The sequence below is a fragment of the Artemia franciscana genome, chromosome 8 (assembly GCF_032884065.1).
Source record: "Artemia franciscana chromosome 8, ASM3288406v1, whole genome shotgun sequence".
Classification (NCBI taxonomy): Eukaryota; Metazoa; Arthropoda; class Branchiopoda; order Anostraca; family Artemiidae; genus Artemia; species Artemia franciscana.
In genome coordinates, this window is record NC_088870.1 from 12,007,426 (window position 1) to 12,030,789 (window position 23,364).

General features: G+C 34.8%; 1 protein-coding gene across 1 annotated transcript in view; it reads left to right on the forward strand.

Moving 5' to 3' along the window:
- LOC136029987 (transmembrane protein 135-like) overlaps nt 1-22,987 on the forward strand; it is a 60,966-nt gene extending 37,979 nt beyond the window's left edge. Inside the window, exons 7-9 of the mRNA XM_065708572.1 lie at nt 4,130-4,270; nt 9,266-9,432; nt 19,696-22,987. Coding sequence (XP_065564644.1) covers nt 4,130-4,270; nt 9,266-9,432; nt 19,696-19,846 — 459 coding nt within the window. The 3' untranslated portion in view covers nt 19,847-22,987. The remainder of the gene's footprint in view (nt 1-4,129; nt 4,271-9,265; nt 9,433-19,695) is intronic.
- Nucleotides 22,988-23,364: the final 377 nt, after the last annotated feature.

A 23,364-nucleotide genomic window follows, 5' to 3' on the forward strand; every position in this document is an offset into this window, starting at 1 on the left:
GTTTACACTAAAGGAAACTTTAGCATAAAGAGCGAAGTATTGACGGGAGTGCGAACCACTTCATATATGTAATAATTTTCTTTTCGTTTTAAGTTATAATATTGCTCCTTACTTTCAGTTGAAAAAATTGTTTTTTTTTTATGTAATTTCTGATTGTTTTTAAATATTGCTGGGAAATGCGGTGGCCATTTTATGGAAAATTCACTTCCCCGTTGGAAAAATCCTCGATGAAAATATACTCCCACTTAACCCCTCCCCCTGACCCCTCTCCTCAACGCGAAAAAAATCCCCCCCTGAAAACCTTTGTAGACTTCGTAATAACCTATACTATATGTAAACAATGGGCAAAGTTCAGAACTTTCAGCCCTTCCGCCAGGGACTGCTGGGGATTAAGTCATCCTTAAAGACATAGTTATCAAATTTTTCGACTATGCTGAACAAAATGGCTATCTCAACATTTTGATCGGGTGACTTAAGGAAAAATGAGCGTGGGAGGGGGCCTAGGTGTCCTCCAATTTTTTTGGTTTCTTAAAAAGGGCACTAGAACTTTAATTACCTTTTGAATGAGCCCACTTGCAATATTCTAGGAGCAATGGGTCGATACGATCACCCCTGGGAAAAAACAAACAAAGAAAACAAAAATCAAATAAACACGCATCCGTGATCTTTCTTTTGGCAAAAATAAAAATTCCACATTTTTGAAGAAAGGAGCTTGAAACATCTACAGTAGGGTTCTCTGGTAAGCTGAGTCTGATGGTGTCATTTTCATTAAGATTCTAGGACTTTTAGGGGGCTGTTTCCCCCTTTGTAAAAAATAAGGCAAATTTTCTCAGGCTTGTAACTTTCTCCGGGTAAAACTAAACTTGATGACTTATATATTTATATATTATATTATATATAACTTATATATTTGAAATCAGCATAAAAATTCGATTCTTTTGATCTATCTATTGGTATCACAATTGCTTTAGAGTTTCGGTTACTATTGAGCCGGGTCGCTCCTTACTTATAGTTCGTTACCACAAAACTGTTTGACTGGAAATGGAAATGGAAAATTAATGAGAGGGGAAACTCAGGTTTGTGTTTGAGAATAATCAAAATAATCAGCACCATCTAGCATACCTCCTAGCAGAACTTTAGTTTGCCTCTGTGAAAGACAAAAAACCACCTCCTTATTGCGTTACCTTGCCATACCATAAATCTGATTATAAAAGATATCAGCCTTACTTGTTTGATTTATTTTTTACTTCTACTTTTGACTTACTTTGGATTGAAACTAAAATACCTTCAAAAGGGCGCAATAGGTACGTATATTCACTTATTTTTAAAACTAGCCTATGATCTACTTACTGACTTAGCTATAATTATTTTATGATTTTAAAAAGAGTTTAAGGTTTATGTTCCTTCTAAAAGAAGCAATTTTACGACAAGTCTGCAGTTGTAACTTGCACGAAAAAGACAAGATGCTTATATCATTAGATTTATTAGTCTCAAGTTTTTCCTGGGGGTGAGAACCATGAAAGGGAGCAGAAAAAGGCCTAGTAAAGTTTTGAAGATTCTCAGTAGTTTTCCTGAAAGAAATCTTTTTTCCTCATATTGTACATGGTGTCAAGACAAAACTATTCTAGCTGGGAAAATAAAGTTTTTAAAACAAATTTTATATCGTTCTCCCAAAAGCAATTAATTATTTCACTTAGAACTGGAGAGCAAAATTCTGTATCTCTTCTTGATTTCGTGGAAATAATTGTGGAAAAGTCGATCTTGAATTCCAAATTCCAAACTTTTGGGCAGTTTTCTATAATTTGTATTTTAATGAATTTTGTATTTTGATTAAGTAATACTATGAAAACTATTACTCATTTGTCTTAGAACTGGAGAGCAAAATTCTGTATCTCTTCTAGATTTCTTGGAAATAATTCTGGAAAAGTCGATCTTGAATTCCAAATTCCAAACTTTTGGGCAGTTTTCTGTAATTTGTGTTTTAATGAATTTTGTATTTTGATTGAGTAATACTATGGAAGCTATTACTCATTTCTCTTAGAACTGGAGAGCAAAATTCTGTATCTCTTCTAGATTTCTTGGAAATAATTCTAGGAAAAGTCGATCTTGAATTCCAAATTCCAAACTTTTGGGTAGTTTTCTATAATTTGTATTTTGATGAATTTTGTATTTTGATTGAGTAATACTATGAAAACTATTACTCATTTCTCTTAGAACTGGAGAGCAAAATTCTGTATCTCTTCTAGATTCCTTGGAAATAATTCTAGGAAAAGTCGATCTTGAATTCCAAATTCCAAACTTTTGGGCAGTATTTTATAATTTGTGTTTTTGTGAATTTAGTATTTTGATTGAGTAATAATATGTCAACTATTACTCATTTCTCTTAGAACTGGAGAGCAAAATACTGTGTCTATTCTAGATTTCTTGTAAGTAATTCTGGAAAAATCGACCGTCAATCCTAAATTCTAATTTTTTTGGGTTGTTTTCTGGAATTTGTGTTTTGATGTCGTTTGTGTTTTAATTGAATAATGCTATGAGAAGTGTGCAATATCACTTGAACTTTATTATATACTTCCTTATTATTATTTCCTGTGTACTTTCTTTTATCGTTCACTTAGAAACAATTTTCAAAGTTGTCATAACGCATCAACTTTTTTGGACATCCTAGAGGTAACATTTTTTTTTTTTTCAGGCAAGGTAGAATTTTTCCCCCTCATGGATAGAAATATCTTGATCTTCTAAGAAATGTCACTGTCATTTGTTTTCCAGAAATATAATTGCTTCTTTGTCTTTTTCTAATTTGAGGCTTTGATTTTGCGAATTCCCTATATTTTGTCTAAGTAAAATCCTTGCTTTCAAGTTTCTAAACGTCGTGTCTGATTTTTCACGCTTCCAATGTCATTTAGCAATTTTTGACGGTTATTGGCAATTGTCTTTCAAGGTTTTAAACGTCGTGTCTGATATGTTTACGCTTCTGATATCATTTGGCAATTTTTGACGGTTTTTGGCAATTGTCGGTTAAGCTTCTAAGCGTCGTATCTGATATGTTTACGCCTGTGATATCATTTGGCAATTTTTGACGTTTTTTGGCAATTATTGGTCGAGCTTCTAAGCGTCTTATCTGATATGGTTACGCTTCTGATATCATTTGGTAATTTTTGACGGTTTTTGGCAATTATTGGTCAAGCTTCTAAGTGTCGTATCGGATATGTTTATGCTTCTGATATGATTTGGCAATTTTTGACGGTTTTTGGCAATTATCTTTAAAGCTTCTAAACGTCGTATCTGATATGTTTATGCTTCTGATATCATTTGGCAATTTTCGGTTGTTTTTGGCAATTATCTTTGAAGCTTCGAAGCGTCGTATCTGATATGTTTACGCTTCTTATATCATTTGGCAATTTTTGACGGTTTTTGGCAATTATCGGTCAAGCTTCTAAGCGTCGTATCTAATATGTTTACGCTTCTGATATCATTTGGTAAATTTTGACGGTTTTTGGCAATTATCTTTCAAGCTTCTAAGCGTCGTATCTGATATGTTTACGCTTCTGATATCATTTGGCAATTTTTGACGTTTTTTGGCAATTATCGGTCAAACTCCTAAGCGGCGTATCTGATATGCTCCTGCTTCAGAAATGATTACTAAATACCAATTACTTAGCAGGTTTCAGCATATCAAGTTGATCATGGTTTGGTCCTCATGATCCAAACCACTTTACTGATCCTCCCTTTGAGAACAGTTTAGCAAACAGTTTCTGGCAACTATCACCTAAACGTCGTACCTGATAAAATATGCTTCCAATTAATGATGTTTCCAAGATAATTTGATAATTTTGGGGTCTTTTTGACAATTATCTTTCAAGCTTCTAAATGTCGTATGTGATGTGTTCATGCCTCCGAGATGATTGCCCAAAGCTATTTAATTAGCAGAATTCAGCATGTCAAATTATTTCCAATCATACTTTCATCCTTATTATCCACCCTCTAATAACTGCTTGGCAAATAGTTTTGGCAATTATCTCCAGAAGTATTAAATTGTTACATACTACTTTTACACTTGACCGGTACGAAATGTGACTATTGTGTAATTCAAGCAATAAGACAGCTAAAGTAAATTTCTTTTTTCTAGAGCGTATTGTGCAATCTCCGTTGGATTACTGGTAAAGACAGACCTGAACATGGGGTGATTGCAGGATTTTTGGGTGGACTTCCTATGCTCTTTTATAAGAGTACTACACTCGCTTCGTATCTTATGTGGAAAACAATTGAAGTAAGTTTTTTCAAGATATTGTATCCTTCTACCATTTTTAAGCATTCCCGTTTGAAGACAATCCTAAATTGGGCCACACTGAGAATTATGATCTCGGGTTATGTTACTGGAAACTAGAGAAAAAAATTGAACAAAGCATTGAATTTTTTGAAATTTTATTTTTTCAAGACGCGTAATTGAGCCTTTTTTTTTTTATCTAAAATCATTAGATTAGTCATTAGATGATTCAAGTCTTTGGTCTGTTCTTGAGGTTGAATGTTTTTTACGTTTTTGAGGTCGAAGTTGAACAGCAGAATCAACTGAAATCAAAGACTTTAGAACGCTGTACAAATTAACTACCGCTAATGTAACCGATCTCCGTCAATATTTCTTTGTGGACAGAACACACATATAACCCCTTTAGGCTTGAATGGCTTATAGGCAGTACCCATGAAACAAGGCCCACGTGGCCAATAATTTTAATTCTGCCAATGGGAAAATCAGATCATCGCAAATTTTGAGAATATAATTTTTTCAAATATTTGGAGTCTTGTAATGTAAATAACTTTTCACCGAAAGCGCCATTAGTAGCTATGATATCAGCCTACAACTGACGGAACTGATTAGTTCCACACTGGATAATAGGGTAGTAGTGGATAGTTCCGCAGCTTAGTTGGTATTTAGGGAAGAAGACAATAACGTTAGAACGCAAAATCAAATATACTATTGACGAAAACTTTAGTGGGTTTATTTCTTTTCGAAGGTTTACTATCTTTATAGGGCATTCTGTAATCTAATCATTGTTTATTTTTTAGTCTTTGGTGGCTTTTCCTGCCTAGTTTTAAGTAACTCTTTCCTTTTTACTTCTCAAAATCAACCGCAAATTTCACTTAGCTGATATTTTTGAAAAGAAGACGGTGATATTAGGCCGCAAAATCAAATATACCATTTAAACTAGACAGAAACTTAAACGAAACTTTTTTTTTATTTCTTTGTAGGAATTTTATTAAATATGAAGCTTAAGTTAAACATTAAAGTAACGACTACACTTTCGACTGTGCAGTGTCCATAGGTCTACCATATGTCTACCAGTGTCCATATGTCTACCACCATATGTATGGTGTGGGAAACGGCACTAAAAGTAGCGATTGCTCATTGGAGGAAGGGCGGCGGGTTTGCTTGTAGAAAACAGTCATTGGCCCTACGTTAAATTTCTTACTGATAGGTTGTAAAGTTGCCCGTCCGGTGTTACAACTCGCCCTCGAGGCTCGATTTTGGATCATTTGAAGTAGAGCCAAGAGGGTTTATGGAACCCTTGTAAAAAATGGATATCTATTCAGCAATAGACTTAATGGATTATTTTTAATTCTTGAAGTTTATCGTGAATTCAGTTACAAATTGGAGTCTGTGTAAAAGTCGGTGATAATTTGACCAATTGCTAAACATAATACCTAACTGAGATTTATCGCCCGTTCAGACGCACTGGGAAAACGACGAGAAAAAGCAGTCAGTACGAAGGAAAAGTGTTCAAACGATACTAGATTTTTCTGAAAAGCACAGATAACTATCCTTTTACACGTTTTCTGTGTCCAAAATTTCGGCAAAAAATGTAAAATATATCATCAGATTCAGATATCTCGGATTTAAAAGCTACATATGAACAAGAACCACCAAATCTTGAATTTTCGTGTGCTTGACAATTGACATGCTTTCCACTTTTAAAAATGCTGGCTCATTATTGCTCGATGACGCACGAAAAACCGATCGATACCATGGAAAAACTAGAAAAAATTTCTAGCCCCAAATCCGGTCGGTTATCCAATGGTACCGATCGATTTTTTAGTGTTTCCCTATGTGTCCAAGCGGGCTATACAAAAGGGCAACATTACTCAACATTCTGCTGAGATTTGACCTTTTACTGGTTTTTTTTTTTGCACCAATGCTTTTTATTTAAAGCTTTCTTGGAAAAAACACCTTGGAGCTATAAAAATGGCTAATGCATTACAAAAGATAAAATTATTCTTTAGTAGTAATTTGAACCATAATTTGTTTAATATAATATTACCTGAATATATACTAGGTAATATAGGTGAATCGTTTTAGTACACGTGAGATAAAGGTACTATAACAGTGAATTCTCTGAGGAAAAGTGAATTAGTGGAGATATCTCTGAGAAGAAACCATGTTTACCGAAGACATGGAAACAGCTAGCGTTATTCTGGCTGAAAAAATACAGCAACAAAACATAGACTCAAAAGACATTAAAACTAAATATTTAAGAAAATCATCATGATACCTTATACCCACCCGGACGAATTTTCCAATATTATTTATATTTATGTAACACCTATTTCTCAAAATTTTCAAAATCCAATCTCTCCCTCCGACCTCCCTACCAAATATTTCCGAGCGCAACTCCCTACATCCCCCTAAAAAATAATGCAGACTCATCCATATGTATTCAACGCAAATTTTTCTTACGCCATTTTTTAATCTAAGGATTGTATCTAAATTAATGCTTATTTTGCACATCGTTAGTAGGAGAAACGCTACATATGTCCAGTCCTTCAGAAAACCTTTGCTAGTGACGCCGAAGAAAAGGCTCAAGTAACTTGCGGGTACCCATGCCCTCTGTCATAGTGCCATCTGTTATTAATTCATTGTTGCTGTGGCTCTCACACTGGTCTTGGCTTGTAAAAAAAACGGTTAGGGAAGATGGTATTGTCTTCACACCATGAAATATTTGCAACGCCAATAGTATTCATAACATAATGTCATGATAGTCAATAGAAGAATGGTTTACTTACATAAAATAATAGGTAGGGAAAATGGAATGGGAAACCTTTTTTTCGATACAACATTCCCCAATTAATTAGGGAATAAGATTGCCTTTGAAAAATTAAAATGTCACCTTCATAATTTTGGTCTTTACACGTTTATTGAATTCATATCAACAATCTTTTTCAATAGTTTGATAGTTTCGTATTGGTTCTATTCAGCATTGTTTTAACTGTTAAAAGGAAGAAGTGATCAAAAGGATGAAAAAAATCTTTGAGAAGAGTTATTTATTAATTTGATTAGTTGAATATTAGTTATTAATTTGAAGAATTAATAACCGTCATAATAACCTAATCATGGAAGATTAGGTTATAATAACGTAATCATAATAACCGCCGTCATAATAACCTAATCATGGAAGAAGCTTCTTCAAATATTGATAACAACAAGGACAAGAATCTCCTTTGGAAAGTTCTCCGAGGCAATAGGCGGACTAACATGCCTGATACTAATTCCACACCATCGCTAAAAGAGGGGGAAAACTATTTTTCTAAGTTGTCGACTTCGCACGTTTCTAAAAGTGTTGTGTTGTAATTAGATGAAAGGTTGAAGAATTTTTCAACTGATTACAGGATATCTGAGGATATGTTATGTAAAGCAATCAAAGCATTAAAGGTGCAGTCGGCTAAGGATCATGATGGCGTATTTGCTAATCACCTCAAACTTGCTCCTTCTTCTTTTCTTATTACTCTACTGGCATTTTTCAACCTTTTACTTATTACTGGTTTAGTACCATCGTCATTCTATATTGCCATAGTTACGCATATTCCTAAGAGCGAAAAGAAAGACTTGTCATCTTGTAGTTCCTGAAGGCCAATTACTATGGGTTCTATGATTGGGAAAGTGTTTGAGTTGTGTTTGAAGGATCTTCTTAAGATTCTTGACGTTGGTTCTAATCAAGTTGGTTTCAAAAGAGGTTTGGGATGTGACCACGCCCATGCATCTCTCAACAAAGTTATTGAAGAAGCGAGAATCTCTGGTCAACCGCTATACGCCCTCTTGATTGATATCAAAGGGGCCTTTGATAACATTTCTCATGCATCTGCACTGCTCGCTTTAATCCATGAGCTGCCCCTCGAGTCCTTCGCTCTTGGTATTCTGGATTAAAGATCCGCATTTGTCCGAGTTCGTCTTCATCTCAGTCTAAATTAATTCAAGTGGGTAGAAGAATTAGACAAGGAGGAATTATTTATCCTTATATATTCAATTCATGTTTAGCTACTGCCCTTAATTCTCTTTCCTGCTCTTTTGTTTCATTATCTCGAAATCTGTCTTACATTGCATATGCTGATGACATTATCCTTCTAACCCGGTCCAAGTCTAGTCTTGTTTCTAATTTTATTATTTCAATTAATTGTTTAAAAGGTTTGGGCCTTTCTATCAGTTTTGAAAAATGTCAATTTTTTTTAAATTGTTTAGAGGATAATGTCAGGGCGACTCTCGATTGCGTCAATGGTGTTATTTTCCAGTCGTTGCCAATAGTCACTTATTTGGGATCACCTTATGCTGCTTCTAAAAGAGATTTTAAACCAGTCCTGCTTCAGCATGTTCAGATGAAACTACGCAAGGCATTTGGTCTTTTAATTCGTTTTCGGGGTCTTTACCGTCGGGACGTCCTTGGTCGTATGTATAGCGCTGTTGCTCTGCCTCACGTATTGTTCCCATCCCTCCTCCTTCCGTAATTTCAGACCTTCTTATCTTTCGCCCATTTAAGTTTCTTATTTTAAATTTTGCAAATTTTTACTTGGTTTCCCCCTTTCTTTTAGTAACACTGAGATTGTTTTAAAGCTTAAAGTGAAGGATCCTGTAGTCTGTATAAAGAAAAAATATAAAATATTTGAAGACAAGCGAAAATTATCATTTTAGGCCACAATTTATTTCCGTTTTTTAGTAGCAGTTCTGGCTCTTGATGATTTATACGCTAAATTATTTAGCAAGTGTTTTTGTATCTTTTTTTTCTCTTTCAAGTGTTTGATCAATATTTGATATTTTTTTATTGTAAGCGTTATCATTTGTCTTTTCTTTATATTATATTGTAGCCTACTCCTCATTTTTTGAGGGAAATAAAGAAAATAAATAAATAAATAATAAATAATATTAGTTGTTATTTTTGTTATTTAATTAGTTAGGCTAGTTAATTAGTTACATAATTTGTAGTTAATTGATTTTAATAAATAGGTAGTCTATCGAGAGGGCATACAGGCAGGTAAGCTGCCAGCAATTCCAGGTTTCATCGAGTTTCTCTACAGTTTTTCAACTGCAATGCTGTTTCACATGGCGGTTTTTGAGCCTCACAATTTGAAACCATCATACTGGAAGTTTCTTGTTAATCTTACTGATTTAAGGTGAGCTACTCACTTACTCAACTAGTGGTCCATGAGTTGTAGATGTATTTTTAGTTCTATTGATGGCTTCAATGGCATTGAATTTTTTATTTTTTTTTTGGAAAATTCAAAAATTTTATTGTTCCGCTACCCCCTTTCCCCCAATTTGGTCTCTACCAACATATACCTCTTTCCTAAATTAAAATTGTTACGAAAAGGGATGATATTTCACTCAATTTACGGCATCCAAGGTACCACACAGTGAATTCTTTGCATTCTTCAAGAAGACAGTGTCAACATTCGTTTTAAAATTCATGTTATATATTTAATTTTCAAACTTTGAGGTAATATAACAAATATAATGCAAAAATCTTGAGAGGCCAAGAACAATGCGACTGTTTTGTTTTTTTCATTTCTGAGGGGGAGAGTATGGTGGTGATTTAAAAAATTGGAACTAAAACTTATTAACTATCAAAAACGAATTGAAACTAGTTCAGAGGCGGAGTGTAGGTGTTTAAAGTATTGAAATGTATTTGAAGCACTGTGTGATTGCTTTTTCCGGGGGGGGGGGGGCTCGTTTTAAAGTTTTTTTTAATAAATATAATTACGCAAAATGTTCTCTTTCAATTTTCTTGAAGTTGTATAAGCATTCATTGTTACTTTTTTGACGAACGTAAAGTATTTTAAGGCTATGCAATACAATGTGTGTTCCTATCTCTTCCCTTGTGAATCTTATTAGTATTACTGACTGAAGTAATGGGTTTGAAATTTATCTTTAGAATCTAGGCTATTCATCATTAAGATCTCAGTTAGGATCTCAATCGTATTTCTTATCTTCCATTGTGCATTTCTTACTTACAACCGTAAGTCTTACTTATTATGAAATTTCTTACTTACACCATTCATGCTTACATTAGTTGTCTATATGATATCTTACTTTGTATTCATACCTCTTTCATTGTACTTCGGTAATAGAAAAATATGGAAAATGATTAATAGAATAAATAGTAAATAGAAATTGGAATAAGATATTATAGAAAGGTAAGAAAGGTAATTAGTAAAAAGGTAAAAAGCCTTTAAAGAAAAGAAAGAAAAGGATAGGGAAAAAGGAAAAGCTATTTAAGCTTTTTATTATTAAGATTTCTTTTTGCATTTTTTTTTATAACAAAATTCATGGCACTAAACTAGAGCATCAAAAATCTGACGAATAAAAATAATTATTTTCAAACTTTTTTTTATTATTATTCTTTAGGAAATGCAAAAGAAAAAGCTCCTTCATCAGTGTCAAGGTAGTAGGACCTCTCTTTGTGTTTCTTACTTGCATTTCATTGTCTATATTTAAATTTCTTATCTATGGAATAAGTAGCGACGAAATGGAATTATAAACTTTAATTTTGTAATGAAAAAATATAGAAAACGGTAAATAGGAAAAAACTGTAAATAGAAATAGAAAAAAGTAATATAGAAAGATAAGAAAGGTAAATAGAAAAAAGGTAAAAGCCTTAATTGAAAGAAGAAAAAAGAAAAAAAAGGGAGAAAAATAGAAAAAAAATGAATAAAGTCTTACCTTTCTTTGCATTTAAGCTATTTATCATTAGGATCTCTTTTCGTATTTATTTTATTTTTGGCAAAATTCATCGCACTTGGCTACCAGTAGGGTTTAATATGTCTTTAGTCAACCATTACCTAGATTTTTTCTAGAATTGTGTCTGCTGGACTCCCTCTTAAAAGAATGAGTAGAAGGTATTACAGGAATGACATCCTTTGGAAGACCTTCCAAAATCTCCAAATTGGAACATCTCCAAATGGAGATGTTTTGTCTTATAACACTGTTATTAAATTATTTAGTTCGAGATATCTTCTTTTATTGGCAATTCTGTCCACAATATTTGTGTGCCTTTATATTATTGGCGGGGAAAACTGCACTAAAAGTAGCGACATCTCATAGGAGGAAGGGTTGCAGATTTGCTTGTATAAAACTGTCATTCCCGCTAATTTAAATTTCTTACTGAGAGGCTGAAAAGTTGTCCTTTCGATACTAACGCTCGCCCTTGAGGTTATATGTCGATGCTAAATGTCTTACTGAGAGGCTGAAAAGCTGTCCTTTCGATGCTAACGCTCGCCCTTGAGGTTCTATTTCGATGCTAAATCTCTTACTGAGAGGCTGGAAAGTTGTCCTTTCGATGCTAACGCTCGCCCTTGAGGTTCTATTTCGATGCTAAATTTCTTACTGCGAGGCTGAAAAGTTGTCCTTCGATGTTAACGCTCGCCCTTGAGGTTCTGTTTTGGGTAATTTTAAGTGGAGCCAATGGGGTCTCTAGAGCTGTTGCAAAAAGTGGATATCTATTCAGCACTAAACGTAGTGCATGACTTACATAGAAGGATAATGGAGCTGGATAGTAACTGGCTCTTATGAAAAGAATCATACCGAGCTTTCTCGTGCAGGACGACCGAACCCGATCAAGTTTTTCAACCTAAGAGGCGTCTGAGTAGAGATGAAGCCCTAAGAGACGACGTTTATCAACTCTTTTGATAGCATTACCATGAACATAAAGTCGAGATCTGGGTGCGAGACCTTCAGTCAGCTGATCAGTTGCTCGGTCTTCGATGCACTGACATTGACCGTTCGGGTATCGGACCGCTTTTATATCTCCATGAGATCCGGATTGTAGGAATAGGAAAGTTTTTACAGGGTCATCTTATGTGTCAACAGTTGCATGATCTGTGGCATTGTCAGCTAAATATTACCAAGGACTTATGAAATTGTCTCCTATGCCTTTGACACATTCCGGAAAAAGTGTCGGTCCAAGGATACTCCTCTGAGGAATTACAGCCACTACTAGACATCTGTTTCAAAGGAACCCTTCGAGAACTAGACGGAGAGTACGATTTCTTATAAAACTCCTCAAAACTTCAAGTTGACGATTACAAATTCCATGTACTTGCAGTTTCCTCATCAGGTCTTATGCCAAATTTTATCGAAAGCTTTTGTAATATTAAAAGATAGAACCCTAGTGTCGTCTCGTTGGGTCAGAAAATTTAACCTAATTCTGATGCTGGGTATTCAGGTAGTCAGGTTTTGAGTCTTTTCGATAGAACTCAGACTGTTTATCGGTAATAAGGCTATTTGCCTCCAGGAATGTGCAAATAGTTTTATTTGAAATACCCTTATAGACCATACCAGTGCTAGAAAGGAGGCTTATCGACAAATTGAGCCAATATGGGTGACGTTGCCTTCTGGCGTGAGAAAAAGATGACAAAGGCGGATTTACGCACCTTTGGGAAGGAACTAGAGTAAAAAGAGAGCTAGAAGAGTGATGACAAAGGGCCAGCTAATTCTGCACCAGGGTGCTTGAGGACTAAATTTGGTATACTAAATGGACTGAATGATTTGGCTACTTCAAGGCACCTTAGAGCCCACTGGACTTTTGGAGCAGAACATATGACTTGGTTTAGTATCTGTGCGATGAAAAAGTCAGAGACTTCCTAGCCGTCGTCAACAGGATTTAAAAACTGAGTAAAGGCTTTGACAGTAACTTAAGTATTTGCTTGAGTATCTTGAATCGTAGTCTGGTTAGTATGGAGAGATGTTCCTTTTGACTGTGGTATCGCCTCGCAATTGTTCTCCACCAACTTTGTACTAAGCATTTTGGAATTTTATGGCCAAATTCTTCTAGTTCTTCTAGATTCGAAATAATATCTGGTATGTATGAGTCACACGAACTGCGTCAACACGTGCTTTCATGAATCGCACTCGATCGTCTTCTTTCTTCGACATACTACTACTACTACTACTAATAACTCACTGCAGCACCAAGCCGCCTGAGGCCAACACAGCTACGCACGCTCCTCCTCCAACCTAATCTATTTAAAGCCTCCCTCTTTACACCCTCCCAGGAAGTTCCCATTTCCTTTAAATCCTTATTTATGACATCCTCCCAACCCAGACAAGGACGACCTGCTTTCCGTGTAGCCCCAGACGGTTGGCCAAAAAGGACAATCTTCGGTAATCTGTCATCCTTCATCCGTAGAACGTGGCCTAGCCATCTCAACCTTTCTTTCATTATAGCCCCAGAAAGCGGGATTGAACCACACTTTTCGTACAACCTACTGTTTGAAATACGGTCAGTCAGCCGGGTACCCAGAACAATCCGTAGGCAATTTCTCTGGAAAACATCTAGTAAATTTTCATCTGCTTTTCGGAGTGTCCATGCTTCAGAGCCATATTTGACCACTGTCATCACTGTAGCTTCCAATATTCTAATCTTGGTTTTTAGGCTTATCTTTCTATTCTTCCAAACTTTTTTTAACTGTGAAAAAACACCCTGAGCTTTAGCTATTCTACTTTTAACATCTTCACTGCTCCCACCATCTTTACTAATAATACTACCAAGGTAACTGAAGCTCCCAACCTGATCAATCTTTTCGTTACCTAAGGTCACCTGTTCATCTTCACTTATTCCTAACCTTAGTGACTTAGTCTTCTTAACATTAATTTTCAAGCCTATTTTAGCACCCTGAACTCGTAAAACCTCTAAAAATTCATTCATTTTGCTCACACTTTCATCTAATATGCTTAAATCATCAGCATAATCTAAGTCCAGGAGCGTTCTTCCTCCCCATTTGATTCCATGGTCTCCAATTGCCTTTCCTGTGCTCCTTAAGACGAAGTCCATCAAAATGATCCATATAAAGGGGGATAGAACACAACCCTGCTTAACTCCTGATTTAATACAAAACCAGTTGCTAACCTCATTTCCTACCTTAACCGCAGCAGTATTATTCTCGTACATAGCGCAAATCACTTTAATGTATTTTTCTGGTATACCATATAACGATAAGACCTTTGTTAACGCTGTTCTATCAACAGAATCGAAAGCTTGCTCATAATCGATAAAACTAAGGACCAAAGGTGTTTGACAACGAAGGGACTTCTCAATTATTAACCTAAGAGTGAAAACATGGTCGACACATCCTCTACCTTTTCTAAAACCGCATTGTTCTTCCCTTAAAACTTTGTCTACAGCATGTCTCAGTCTACAAAGTATCATATTACTCAGTAATTTGCTACCTACAGAGACCAGACTAATGCCTCGATAATTCCGACATTCACTCTTGTCACCTTTCTTATACAGTGGTTTAATTAAGGTTTTCCTAAAATCATTGGGTACTTCCCCTTTTTCAAAAATCATGTTCATAATCTTCAGTAGCTTATTCCTAACCTCAGAGCCACCATATTTAAGGAACTCATTAATCATACTATCAGCACCTGGGGCCTTATTATTTTTTAATCCTTCTAGTACTGTCGCTAATTCTTCCTCACTAAACAAATCTTCCTTCACATCCAAGGTATCACAAACTTTTTCATTTTCATCTATATCTTTTCCTGCAACTGTATCTCGGTTTAGCACATTCTCAAAATGTTCCACCCATCTTTCTTTAACTTTTTCCTTATCACTAATTGTGACCAAATTTCTATCTTTAACTGGGACTAGTCCGGATCGGCTACTCCCTTTCAATTTATTAACATGCCAGTATAATATTTTACTATTATGCCGTCTAGCCGCATCTTCCAGATCCTCAGCAATTTTATCCATCGCCTCCATTTCACATCTCCTTAGTTCATATTTTAATGCTTTCTCCACTTTCTTTACATTCCTTTTGTTTTCATACGACCTATCGCTCAGATAATTCTTATACAAACCCCTTCTACTCTCTATTAAACCTAAAGCTTTTTCACTAATATTCCTAGTTGCTGTCTTAGCACTCTTCCCTAGGAAACCATCAGCAACTTCACAAATTGTTTTTCTGAAATTATTCCATCCATCTTCCACATTGTCAAATTTTAAACCCTCAAGTTTAGTACTCAACTGTTCCTCGAATTTTTTTCTCAAATTTTCATCCTGAAGTCTACCAACATCATAACTTTCCGGGAGGGAGTTACTCTTCCGAAATTTCAGCTTTAAATTAACCTTAGACACTACTAGATGGTGATCTTTACTTTTAACATCAATAACGGCACTCCTATACACCCTAGTATCTTGTATTGATCCTGCTAGTCTTCTGTTTACAATAACATAATCAATAAGGTTTGCTGTCTTACCATCACGTGAATACCATGTCAACTTGTGGGCCATTTTGTGACCAAACACCGTATTGGTTATAACTAGGTTGTTATACCTACAAAATTGCAAAAGCCTATAGCCATTACTGTTTTCTTTTCCTACACCAAAATTACCTAGGCTAGGATACCATCTATCCCTATTTCTACCAACCTGGGCATTAAAATCTCCTAGCAAAAACACCATATTTCTACCTGGTACCCTGTCTATTTGCTCCTGTAACTGTAAGTAAAATTCATCTGAGTCACTAGTATCTCCATCAGTTGGTTCAATGGGGGCATATACTACTATAACTGATACCCTAAACTTTTTAGTCATAAAATGAGCAATTAGTATTCTATTATTAATACCTTCCCAGCCTAAACAAGACTTCGCAGCTTCCTTATTCATCATGAGCCCTACTCCCTGTCTATGTACCCCATCCTTCCTTCCTGAGTAAACAAATTCTATGTCACCTAATTTCATGCTTCCTACCCCTGGGATATGAGTTTCTGAAACTCCTAATAAATCCAGTTCAAACCGTCTGAATTCGTCAGTCAAAATGTCGATGCGATAGTCATTTTTTAACGTCGTAACATTCCAAGTTCCAATTTTCATGTTCTTTAAATCTTTGAAATTATTTTGGCCTCAAGAAAAGCAGTGATCCCGGATACCAGTGCAGGATGGGGACCAACATATCTTCTCAAGTCTACACCGAAGCGCTTAAGCCGGCTTAGAACCGGACAGCAAGAAGTCCCTGGGACCTCCAGTAAGTTGGAGGCTTTGTGCAATCCTGGGCCCATCTTGGTCACAACATGGTTTTCAGCACTTGGCGATGCTCTTCTATCAACAAGAGTCGAAATCCTGCACAGACAGTCCCAAGCCTATTACCTCCGACTCATTATATATATTTCAGTTCTGGGCAGCAATCGCACTCCAAAGGCTTTTGTTCTAGCAGAAATTACGTTTGTATTAAATCGGTATCTAAATTCTTCCAGTCACGAATTCGGAGATCAGGGTATTCAAAGGATGCTCAATGTCACTGTGGCTATTTATTTATTTTTGCGTAAACTTCTCTGTTCAGTAGATAGATGAATATCCGTTCATATTGAAGAGGAAGAAAATAGCCAGCAAAAGACATCTTTAGGGATTGAAGTAATCCTTCCTACCTCAACCTACCATTCTATTTTTAAATAGTGCCTTAGGAGCTTTTTTTAACTCAAAAAGTTTTTTAGCTACAGAGATATAACTTTAAAGAATAGATATACAGAATCATACAGATATACAGATATACAGGAATCATAGAAATGTTTTCGTGCACTAACTTCACTACTTCTCTATTCGTAACGCTCTTCCCGTGATACCCATTGTAACTCGATTCTTCAACCGAATTTAACTGAACTGACCTGGACTCATTCCTACCTTGACTTACCACTCTATTATTCATACCATATTGTACCTTAACTTTAAAGGTTTTAGGATTAGGGTCTTTGCTACCGTCATTTCTTGCGTCTTACTCGTTGCATTTCTGATATTTACTGTAAGTAAAATTTGAGTTTTTGATCAATTTGTATACACCTTTTCCGTCATGATTTCTTTTTTGAACTTGAGGTTTTTACTGGAAAAATTATCAAAGGCATGGCCCTCATTTTCAGCTGCCATTCAAATATAGTCATAGAAAGCAAGGAAGCGGATAGAAAGCAAGAATAGAAAGCAAGGATAGAAAGCAAGAAAGCAACGAAGCTTCTTGACTACTAAAGTCTTTGCGTCCACCCCACAGTGTGTTGATATAGTCGAGTTTGAACTCCGAGTCCCAGATTACTAAGGTGTTATTAAACCAACTGTACCACCACAGAACCCTTAATTAATAGTTGTTGTTTTTTTTACATGTTTTTAAATTTTCGTTACCGTGGGTCAAGGTTTGCTCCTAAGAGTATGGAAAAATCCTATAGTACACGCAGGAGAAAGCCTTCCACTTTCTCTTGACTAGAATCAAGTAAAGAACAAACCAAATGTTGTTTCTTCATCACTTGACAGTTGTTTTTTGTTTTTTTTTTCAATTGGTAATGCTTCTTGACTACTCAAGTCTTTGAGTCAATCCCACAGTGTGTTGAGTTTGAACACTGGGTCCCAGATCACTAAGGTGATATCAAACCAACTGCACCACTACATAACCCTTAATTAATAGTTTTTTACTCGTTAATGGAGTTAACAGGATTTTAAGGAATCGAGGAAGATTGTCGTTTCCACTGGACCAGGTGATTGAGAGGGTTGAATAGGGAAATAAATATATTAATATATATTAATTAATAGATTGATATATTTGTATAGTGATATGTAAATGTATTAATAAATATGTTAAATAAGTTAAATCAGTAAATGTCTATGGAAAATGAATTGTTGGGTTAAAAAAATTTCAACTCTTGGCTCTGTTTTGATAAATTAGAAAGGAGTCTCACACTATTTTATATATCAGCTATTTGTGTATAGTTTTATATATCAGCTATTATTTTTCAGATAATATGTAGCCAGCTGTGTATTTTTAGAATTATAAATCAAAATTCTAGCCAGTGTCGAGAAAAGTTAAATTTTGAAGCACAAATCACAAAAATTTGGATTTTTTCAAAAATTTGGAAATAACAAAATTTGGAATTAGTTTTAAGAAGAAACAAAAGAGGAGGTTAGAAAGAGTGTATAAATATAGAAAATATAGAAATTATGTATAGAAATATGAAGGAAGAGTATATACAAAGAGTTTGATATAAAGAAATTGGAATCAAACAAGCACTCTTCTGAGAAATTTAATAAAATTTCTCACAATAAAATGTCAAAATAAACGAAACACTGATTTGGCAAACCATGTTTTACCGTTTAGAGATTATAGGTGCAATAAATTGTGGTTTTGGTAGCCGGCTAGTGGCCAACAAAAAACAGGACATCCTCAATAAAGGCTGGGCAATTAGAAAAGACTTAAAAGAGTGTAATTTAATGGACATAGTAGTTCTGAAGAGAGTAGGACGGAGGAGGAATGGATTGGCCTTGGTACTCAAGGTGGTGGAGGTGGTAGCTTGATACTATGATGAGTTGTTACTAGTATAAGTAGTGCTAAAATAAAAATAGTAAGGTTTAGAACTTAATTCTAAATGCTTTCGGTAGCTCCCAATATTTCTCCCCTTCCCGTCTTTCAACTTAATGTTAGACGAGTAGTTTTGCTTCAGGGTCTGTTACTTTTTGCATAATTAATGTATTACCTTATTCAGGATCTGTTAATTTATGCATTCTTACTTTATTACTTTATTCAGGGTCTGTTACTTAATACACTTTATATTAGGTAATTGTCACGATCAGGCAAAAATAAAATCAAAATAAAAAGAAATGCTAGAGAAAAAAAAATGAAAAGTAGAATATAAAAACTATAGAATTTTGATAGTAGAAAAACGCTAGGGAAAAGGATGCCTCTCATTTCAACTACAGTATTTAAGGTTAGAAACCCCGTGTGCCTCATTTAATTGCTCAGTTCCCTCGTTATTACTTAATATCATGGAATAACCTATCAAAGGGGATTTTTGACCTTAAACTAGGTGTTTTTTGAACCGGAAGTAATTATTTTTTTCTTTATAAATATGCTAATTTTAATGCTTTAATATTTGCTTATGACAATCGGTGTATATGCGGTTGAACTATCCAGACTCTTATATCTGTTTTCACTATCTAATAAATCGACTTATTCCCATTTGAACGTTTTTTCTTCTGCTAAGGGGATTGGAATTATCCCATGTCGGTGGGATAATTCCAATATAATAATAGCTCCATATAAGAGAGGATTCTATTTATCAAAAGTATCCGTAGACCATCAAAAAAGTAATAAGTAAGCATTTTTCAACGACACAGTAGTTTGCATAACGCTCAACGTATAAATGAATAATAAAAGAAATGAGCACGTTTTATTGATCGGGCCACATTAGAGATGTCACTAGTCTAGTTTCAGTGCTTTATATTTATTCTATCTTTTAAAAAGTCAGAAAAATCTAAGTGTGTGGTCTGGCAAAAAAATTTGTGGTAAGAAATCCGTATGCCCGATCTGTTTGCAAGATTATGATCTTGAATTATCTTTAATAGAAATTCCGGTTTTTGACTTGAATCTTAGAAGCCTTTCTCATCACATTTTTTGTCTCTTTTTTAGATTTGCTCAAATGAACCGACAAGTTCTGGATCTAATTTTACCAAAAGCCTCCAGTAGTGTCCCTTTTTGGCCTAAATATGAAGCTGACCACGTGTCCCAGGAATTAAGATCCATGTTTGGTTTAAATCCTCATTTTTCGATGACATCCTAGCTATAGCCGTTTTCCTAAAGTATCAGTTTTGTTTCAAGTTCATTTATGTTGCTAATGGGGATTACTACTAGTATTCAAAATAGTATCCGTAATGTAATTGCATACTTGTTAACATTTATGTCGCTGTAAGATAATGAAACAGTAATTTGATGAAGAACTTTGGACTTTGATCGAAATATCCGAGAATGGGAAAGACCTAGCCTAGGGATAACCTGACTTGGGCTAACCCAACCCGGAGAGCTTTAATGTAAAATACTGAAACAGTTAATTATATAATCATCCAAATCAAAATCTAGGTTTTAATCAAAATCAGATGAATTATAAAGTAACCTAACTTATGGATAATCTGAAGATAATTTAACCCAGAAATGAGGTGTAACATGTAAAAGTAACATAAAGTAAAAAGTAAAAGTTATAAAGTAAAAGTAACATGAAGCCTCCAGTAGTGTCCCTTTTTGGCCCAGGAATTAAGATCCATGTTTGGTTTAAATCCTCAATTTTTGATGACATCCTAGCTAGAGGCGTTTTGCTAAAGTATCTGTTTTGTGTCAGGTTCATTTATTTGGCTTATGGGGATTGCTATTAGTATTTAAAATAGTATCCGTAATGTATCAAATGAATTATAAAGTAAAATAACTTATGGATAATCATGCTGAAGATAATTTAACCCAGAAATGAGGCGTAACATGTAAAAGTCAAGTAATGCCAGTCAGTCATTTAGCGTCCCCCGAGTTTGATTAAATTCTGGTTTACATGGGGGACAAAAAACTTCCCTTAAGCTAGTCTAATGCAAAATCGAGATGTAAGTTGTAAAAAAAATCGAGTAATGTCAGTTAATTATTTCGTCATCTATCTGTTTCGATCAAATCTGGTGAATGACAAAATAATCGAGCTTGAGCTAACCTAATGCAAAATCGAGATATAAGGTTTAAAAAACAAGTAATGTCAGTTAATCATTTCATCATCCACTAGTATTCGTCCAGATCTGTAAATGACAAAATAATCCATCCAGTTCTAAGCTGGCGCAAAAATCTAGATGCAAGATGTAACGTCCTCCAGTTTTGATCAAAATCTGATCGATGACAAAAATAACCTAATTTGATTTAATCTGAACAAAATCGAGATTCAGTTCAAGCAGAGTCGTTCAAAGGTGGAGAGCAGCCGCAGCTAGGGGAGGGGGGTGGCTGGGGGATTGCTCACGTGACCAAATTTGTCACTTTGATTTGGCTTTTTTTTATATTTAAGTCGGAAGAGGGAGCTGTAATTAATCTTTCCTCGGGCGCCAACAACCCCAGAAAAGGTTTTGAATTTAAGTTAATACTGACCCAAGTCTTCCAAACTATACATCTGGGTCTCAGTTTAAGTAGTATCAGTTGCAATATCAATTTTTTTTTAAGTGTTCCTTCTGCCTTTGGGGAATAGCTCCAAATATCCCGAACACCACCCGGTGGGACTATATGGAATATTCCCTGAGTTTTTAATTATTTTACCACAAAATCAAAGTATTGTTCTACACTCAATACTGAAGTTATATCTTTAATTCTTGTTAAGTTTTAACAGAGATTTTGTTAGTATATTTTGGGTTAATGTCTTTCTTAATTTAGGATCTACTGAATAGGGGAATGTTGCTTTATTGTTAAATATTTTCATTTTACAAGTCTAATTAAGTACCGCAGTGTGAAACCAATAACTAATCCATCTTTTACTATTTTTTGGAGATTTTTACGATACGTTTGTATTTGGTCAGACTTATGAGTGTTTGCAGGAGAAAAGATTACAAGATTCCTCGTTTTTAGAACGGCTGTCATAGAACTGCTTTGCAGGTTAGATTGGAGGTTTGAAAGTTTAATAGTGACTAATCATTTGTACCAACATTTAAGCTAGCGAAGGGGTTTTGATTGGTTGGCAGATTGTAGGATTTTGTTTTTAGGATCGGCCGGCAAATTGTAGAACTTTGTCTAGAATGTTCAGAGAATGAACATTTCACTGAACAAAAAATCGAATCAAAATATTCTAGGATTATAACGGTTGCCATAAATTACTTTGAAGTGTGGATAGGATATGTAAAACTGTCATTCTAACTGACTAGTTTTTATAATCTAGAGAAATTGTTAAAATTTAAAAGGATGTACCCTTCAATGGGAGTCACCTATAGAAAAGAGAAAGTATTGGCTGAAAAATCTACATTTCTCCGACTTTGACCCCCCCCCCTTTAAATGAAAAAAATATGGTTTGAACTTTATGTACAAGGTCTTAGAATTTCCATATATTAATCTATTTTCTTTCTGTTTAAATTTCTTTCTTTTTTCGATTTTACAACGGCTGTGATAGTTACTTTGTAGCCTAGATAGGAGGATCCGATGAAATTTTTCTAATATCGTAATTTAGCTAGTTCTAATTTGCGCCAATAAAATTTGTCATAAGATTTTCTGATTGGTTGAAAAAATTTCTAAAAAATTGTGATTGGATCGAGCTTGCTAATTTACAGTTTTAGTAAAACCTCGCTGTAAATGGGCCCAAACGAGATTCGCAAATGAAACCAACCCAAAATAAAATTTGAAATGCTAAACAGACATTAGTCACTCTTTGAGCGAAATTATTTGGGCCCTTAAGAGTAAATGTTACACTCCTAGTAGAATTAAATTATTTGCAATTGTAGTGTACATCTTATAGCACTATTGTGTAATTTAAGGTCTTTGATTGGTTCTCAACAGTGGTAGGAGCATGGTATTACTGTAACTCAGGGTAGGTCACTCGGCAAGGGGTGGGATAGTCAAAGGCTGAATGGCTTCTCTGACCAGAAAAATGTCTTTTTTTTCGCAGTTGGGCCCCTTATCCAGCTCCTCTTTCACCTATATAGTATAGCGGAAATACTTGGAAAGTGCATAGTAAATTTGTATTTTTACCGGGATTCTTTGGTGAAATGGTAACTTGTGCATTGTTTTTTTTTTTTTTTTTTTTTTTTTTTTTGAGGGAACTTGTATTTGAGAAGACTGTCAGAGGTAGGGGAATTGTAGATAAAGTCGGTAAAACCTCTAGAATCTTGTGGGCATTGTGATTTGGCGTACCTTTTGTATTTTCAAATGTTGTTTGAATCTTGTAATGATGTATTATTTTTTAGAAATATATATTTTCGTTTAACATCTTCAGTATTATTCTGACAAAAAGTAGTTCTAGAATTTAGGAAAATTGTTAGTACAAACTAAGTTTTGAATTTAGAGTAATGTTGCCAATTGGAGTTTGGGAAAGGTATTGCATTTTCTTGCTATTTTCTTTGAAAAATCGGAACTTTTATTGAACCCAAACCAGGGTTCGAACGTGGCACCCTCAGACCTTCACTCTATCACTCTCCCTGCTGAGCTACTTCGGCACAAGATTTGAACCCGAAACCTGACTTTGTTGTCGAGGCTCGGAGCAATATGCCATAAAGCATTCCAAAAATAATAGTCACTATAATAATAAATAAATAAATAATAATATAATAATAATAAATATAATAATAATAATAACTATATAAT